Below are 6,828 nucleotides of genomic sequence, written 5' to 3' on the forward strand. Positions count from 1 at the left end.
TTTAATTGTTATTAAATATATTTCTTATTTCTTTTATGTTCTAAAGTGGGATTATTCGTTTGCTGTTCTTTTATTTTTCTTTTGTATATATATAGAGAGGGAGAGCCAACACGAATGAATAATCTAATCAAAGGAAAGGAAGTCAATGGGAGCGGTTTTGTCAAGCATCTTTGGCGGCGGCGCCGCCTACGCCGCCGAATCATCATCGTCGGAGCCATCTCGCGTCAAGGAATTTCCCTCTTCTGATCGATGGAATCTCTATTTCAACTCCGCCAAACAAGTCCCTAAGCTGGTACAGCAACCCTAAACCCCCTTCTCGATCCCACTTTAATCGACTTTTAGGGATTAATTCATTCATTCATTTGTTTGGTTTGAAGATGGTGATCGATTTCTCTGCAACATGGTGTGGTCCCTGCAAGTTAATGGAACCAGCACTCAACGCCATGTCCTCCAAGTACACCGACGTTGATTTCGTCAAGATCGACGTCGATCAATTGAATGTAAGTGGTGGATATTGTACATAATAATCCTTGAATCGAGATAATCAAACCTTTGTTACAGCCCCAATGAACAACAACAATAATAACCTGCAATGCTTATAGGAAGAGTCTAAATTTTTCTAGAGCTACTCACCCTACTGATTCATTAAGAGAGTCTTGACAAAAAAAACCGAATCATTAAGTTCTGAAGCAATTCTTCAAGAACAAAATCATCAAGTTCTTCTCTTTATTAAACCATCTATGTCTTTTATTTATTCAAACTTTGGATGATAATTCAAACTAAGTAAAGAGTAAAGACTTAAGGATATTCCGTCAAAATAGCTCATTCAAAATTGGGTAATAACCCCTTCCAATTGATAGATGAGCTTAGCTAATGAAATGCTCATATTTAGTAAATTGATCCCACACCACAACCCAAATAATTGTTCCCCCTGAGATATTGTTGTTAACCCTAGCCTTTCATAAAATAGGATTATATATAAACCCTCTTTAGGTGTATGCTCCGGTTTAAAGCGTTTACTATCTTGTTATTCTAAGTAAAATCCCTTCTCATTGCTTAGAGCTTGTTCGATGTAGGCCTTCTTCGATCTCGATTATTTGAATTTAATCTCAAATAATTTACTATCCCTATTATATCAGAATAACTTCAAAACAAAAGCACGCTTGTATTATTTGAAAATGAGACATAAATAGCCACTAATTTAAGAACTAACTAAAGAATAACTCAAAAGGTTTTGATTCGTGCTTAGAATTTATTTTTATTCTTGATGCAGGACGTGGCCCAGAAGTTTCAAGTTGAAGCAATGCCTACGTTTGTGTTGCTGAAGAACGGGAAGGAAGTAGACAGGCTCATGGGGGCTGACAAGGCAGGGCTCGAGAAGAAGATTGAAAAGCACAGGGAGAAACCAAAGTTTGCCGCTTAAATCATGTACCAAATCAAATGTTCTCTACATATCATTTACTAATGGTGACACCCACCCCAATTAATCCTTATTTCTTATGTATCCATGGATTCTTAAAATTTGTTTGTACTAATAAGTTCTTAGCTATTATGATCTTTGTTTAAATCTATCTTTGACTTTTTTCTTTTGCATATCAAGTTTTGTGTTTGGCATTAATTTTTCAAACTACTATCTTATCTTAGTTAGATTTACCACACTTTTACAAAATAAATATATTTTACAAAACCGAATAACCCAATAGTGTGACTTAGTTCTACATTGCATATAAATATTTGTAGCACCAAAATAAACAACGATCTAAAACATACAATTTTTTCTTCAGTGTAGTGTTGAACATAGTAAAACAATAATGTAATCTCACTTCAAAAATATTCTCTTGCATCAACTTAACGATATTGGTTTAGATAAAGTATTTACTGAGTACGAATTGGCCAGATTGCCTATGGTTGTTCCAGCAATATACCCTCCCGACCATGCATTCTATAGCCACAAACACAACATCAAAACAATTGTTCACATGACTCGAATATACTTAGAATAACAATATGGTTTTTCATTGAAATTTTTTATGGCATACAAACCTGAAAATTGAAACCGCCAGTTACCCGTCCACATTCAATACCTACAAAACCAGAACAACCCAACATAACTATTAAGATGATAGAAAAAAATTGTTTTATTTAAGAAGTTACTAAAATGTATTTTTATTTATTTTAGTCGATGAATTAAGTGATTTAAATATTGAAATAATAGTTATACGATGATAAAGGATTTTTTAACAAATAACCCAAGATCAAACAAGCTCAATCTAGATCTGTATATAAAATTTTATTGGTCCAGTTTCTGTACCTCTCCCGCAAAGAATAGGCGCGACTGAATTCGGCTCTCCATTGTGGTAAGAGAAATCTGAAAGAAAAATTAAGCATAAGAAGGTACAAATAAAGAAGCTAATTTTCCAGAATTTATTATTATCCAAAATTTCAAGTTTTAAAAACCTCCGACAATGGAACACCTCCTGCCGTGACAAATTCATCCTTGTATTGGCCCTTCATCAAGAAAAATTGAACAAAAACAATTTACTTCTTTAGGAAGACGATGAATTCATATGATTAATAATATAGAGATTTGCATGCACCTTCCCAATCAATTTAAACGGGCACTGTTTCAGCATGACGCAATAGAAAGTAGAGCTTTACTTGGAAAACTTGCCCATAAGATTTCTCCATCTAAAGCCTGAACAATAAGGATGAAAGCATTACTCCAAGATTGGATTTTTAAGCAGCAGAAAAATATAAAATCCGAAAAGAAAATGATTGGGAATTAAAAGAACCTCTCGATCAAGAATATATTTCCAGAATCTTTTCACAAGACCCAGCTCTGGAGGATATGAATTCAACACTTTTTGTCTCTGTACTGTCGAAATACAGGAATTTATATGATAAAAAAATTAAGCAACAATTCAACCATGATATTCATCTAAATCATCAAAAAAATTCAAATTGCCCTTATTTTTTCTGAAAGTATTTTGGTGATCCAAATATTCCACTTTCTCTTCAAAAATAAAATTTTCAGCTCATATTATTTTCTGTAGATAAATACTTCTGACTTGTTTGACAAGGATTATCCTAACATCAAACAAACCCCAATTTCTCAGCATTTATTCTTCAATTCATTCAAGAAAAAGACAGGGTTCCAAACTTCTTAAATTACAATTCTTTTTTACTTTTAGAAAAATGAGAGCAAAATTTAAGATTACCACATGATGATTCTTATGTTGAACAAGAATTGACTTCACATCTTCAATTAAGATATCAGGAATAAAGTCAATCAACAGCGTTCCTGCAACATTTTTCTCTTCAGTTCAAGGTGATAAAACCTAACAAGCAATTACTTCATGAATAAAGAAAATCCATTACCTTTGTATCCTGCACTGAAAAGCTCACGGGCTCCCCAAGCAGATAACTTAAGGATTGCTGGTCCACTCAAACCCCAATGGGTAATTAACATGGGTCCAACCTAAAATCCATCATACTTTTATTAATGATATGCTTATTAGAAAATAGACTAAACTCAATACACCCTTTTTAAGCTATTTTGAAATCCACCATTAAACATAAACTATTGTCCTTTTTCAATATAATCACTTCAACTATAAAACCATTTCAATACAAGTCTTTCTTAAATGACAATTTTAAACTATATTTTTTCGTTATAACTGTAAATAGAGTTGAATGAAAAAATACCTTTAAATGTTGCAGATTAAAAGGGTTGATATTAAAACAAAGTCTCATTGTAAAAAGGCTTGTATAAAAACTAATAATTTCAAAATTGACGAATACTTTGCAGGCTTCTTATGGGTTTAGTCTAGAAAATACTTGCAACAATTGCATGCCTGTGAATGATGTGGTATATTCTTCTCAACATTTTCTAGCTTTAACTTTGCTTCGACTTTAGGGAATGTGACCTGGGCAAAACACAGAAGCACAATATATTACATACAAACTTACAAGTTAACAATACACTTCAAATGACAATAGATAGATCAAGGATTGTGATAAGAATGATGAAATAAATAGATAGGGTGTAGATATATAAATAATCCCTATTAACAAATTATATTCCTTAACTTAACATTAAGCTGAAAAATAAGGCTTAATTCGATAAGTTATGGATGATTTAACTCAGTAATATAGTAAGATCATCCAAATTAATCAAATTACATCACTGTCCGGATAATAGTTCTACATTTTATCAAAATCTTAGGTATTTCCATATGGTTTATATTTAGCATTTATTTTTCAAAATTTAACTCATTCGACGCTTAAAATTCAATATTCAACAACTAGGTTTCAGTTATGTCTCATCTCTCCTTCTATATTCTATACTAATACACGTTACAGTGACATCAAAGTTTTGCAATAAAACTACACTAAGCTCACAACGAATTTTCTAACGCAGTTTTGTGATTATTCGTTTAAGAAATAAAGGGTAAAACAAGTATAATACCCCAGCCAAAGCTGCAAGTTTGGCATCATCAATCTTGAAACTGAATAGGCTCGGTACAGGTTCTACAATAGAATGACCAAGTTGGATAGCAAGATCATACCCCTGAAACAGAAAAACTAGATGCATTTCAAAATTTGAACTGAGTTTCCAAAAAAGTTGTACAACTAAAGAAAAAAAGGAAACCTGCTTGGAACTCCCACTGGCTATTAATACATAATCAGCCTCGACATATTCCACAAGATCAGCAGTTCGCTTCTCAATCTTCACAAGGAATTTCCCACCAGAAGCGGTTGAGACTGATGTAACAGATCTACCAGTCTGCAATGAAACTGGTTCGAGTCTATATCAGGCCTTAATTATACACAAAGGGTATAGTGCCAATTCAAATATAGTTTGAACAACCATTCTATTGAGGTAATTTGATAAACTAGAATTTACCTTTTTTATTCTCTGCTTCAGTAAGAAGGCAACCCACTACTGAAGATGAATTGTTACTGACTGGAAATACCCTTCCATCATCTTCTGTCTAATAAAGTCAAAACAGTATTGTGACAATTATCTCCAGAAATATAAACAACACATAGACAAACAACTGGATTACCACGACTCATGCCTCAAAAAGTATTGAAGATAACTATAGCTCATTAGTACTGGGTCCACGGAGAGGATTCATGTTATAGATAGCTTAGGCAAACAATTAGATCACCACAATCCAAAATGTTAGTACTGGTCCATTTGGAAATACTTTTTGGAGTTGAATTTGGACAAGAAACATCAAACAATGTCCTTATAATCACTTATTTTTGTCAATTGACAATTATTTAATTCAAATGTTGATTTAGTTGAGATAAAGATAATATTCTGCGACAAAACTTAATCACACATGTATTCATAAATGTTCAAATTTAAACTCAGACCCAGATTCAGTTTCAAAAAGTGTTTCCACCACATGAGAGAATAGATTGATTGAAGTTAAAATCAAAACCTTGAGCTCCACTCCATGGTCGGAGAACCAGGACATGGTATCCTTTGGACCATGCAATTTGAAGAAAAGCCCTCTGAATTATTTTGTTACCCCTAGGATAATGTTGTGCCAAAGCCTACAAAATTTCTCAGATCTTTCAAACTGGAATGAAATGACTAATAAATACCCTTAAACTCCAAAAAATCACGACTTATCTCACTTACCCAGCTATCAAAACAATGCCCATTTGTTACATTGCATCGACCCCCACCTGAAATTTTAACCTAGTACGAGAATTCCCACGCCAGTTGATATACATTATTTATAATACGGCTGTCATCTTAACTAAATACTTATAAAAATGATACCTTGGACAAGGGTTTTCCTTTCTCAATAACAGTCACGTTCAGATTAGGGGCTAATGATTTAGCCTTAATTGCTCCAAATATTCCGGCGGCTCCGCCACCAACGACCACCAAAAGCTCTCCATTTCCCTAGCACAAAACGGTTAAGAGAGAGACAACGGGGGAAGGAAGATTATAGTGACGAAGCTTACTTACTTGCTCGGGTGATGAGAAATTAAGATACTTGTTCTTGGGAAGAAGGAAACTATGGATTCTGGAGATAGGTAAGGCTATGGCTTGCTTATACTTGTTCATCAGCCGCATTTGACGGAGCAAAACTCAAGAGTCAAGATACAAGATGATTCAAGTAACTTTGTCCAGCTATGCTCAATTTCAAAACACTTTTTATTTATTTATTTATTTATTTATTATTATCTAAGTTTATTTATTTTATTGTTGAAATTTTTAATAGTTATTATTGTTTTATATTTTAATTTTCAAATATAATTATTTAAATATTAAATAGATATAAAAGTTTGATATTATTTGTGTGAATAAATTTGGTTTTGGTTTAAATTCAAGCTCGAGCTTGAAAATTTAATTTTAGTTCAAATTTTTCGAGTTGAGTTTATAGCTAAATAATCGAGTCGAGTTCGAACTCAAATTTATAGGCTTGTTCGAGCTAAAGTTCGAATCGAGCTAACAAATACTTAATTGAGTCGAACTCAAGCTAATTTTTAGTTTTGGTTCGATCTTGGCCAAGATCATTTGCAACCTTATATTCAATCATCAATTAAATCAATAACTTATCAACAAACAAAAAAATATTACCATCTACTATTCATTTCTTTTCTTTTCAAATATTTTTTACTAAATATTAATACTGAAACTATTTTACTGAATAACCTAATTTTTCATAATTTTAAACCAAACAAAATTATTTGAAATAAATAACTTAAATCTAAGTAGCTTATTAAATAATATTTTCTTTTCTAGTAAATAATTGACATACGTGTGATAAATAAGTAAAAAAAACAAATATTTATAAATGG

At 32.4% G+C, this 6,828-nt stretch overlaps 1 protein-coding gene and 1 pseudogene across 1 annotated transcript; one reads left to right on the plus strand and one right to left on the minus strand.

Moving 5' to 3' along the window:
• The first annotated feature begins 104 nt into the window (after window positions 1-104).
• On the plus strand, window positions 105-1,593 carry LOC124918710 (thioredoxin H2-like). Its single transcript, XM_047458750.1, has 3 exons — window positions 105-292; window positions 378-500; window positions 1,274-1,593. The coding sequence occupies exons 1-3, from the start codon at window positions 146-148 to the stop codon at window positions 1,421-1,423; spliced, it is 420 nt and encodes a 139-aa protein (XP_047314706.1). The 5' UTR covers window positions 105-145; the 3' UTR covers window positions 1,424-1,593.
• A 72-nt stretch (window positions 1,594-1,665) lies between these two features.
• LOC124918709 lies at window positions 1,666-6,128 on the minus strand (annotated as a pseudogene).
• Window positions 6,129-6,828: the final 700 nt, after the last annotated feature.

The sequence above is a fragment of the Impatiens glandulifera genome, chromosome 1, assembly GCF_907164915.1.
Source record: "Impatiens glandulifera chromosome 1, dImpGla2.1, whole genome shotgun sequence".
Classification (NCBI taxonomy): Eukaryota; Viridiplantae; Streptophyta; class Magnoliopsida; order Ericales; family Balsaminaceae; genus Impatiens; species Impatiens glandulifera.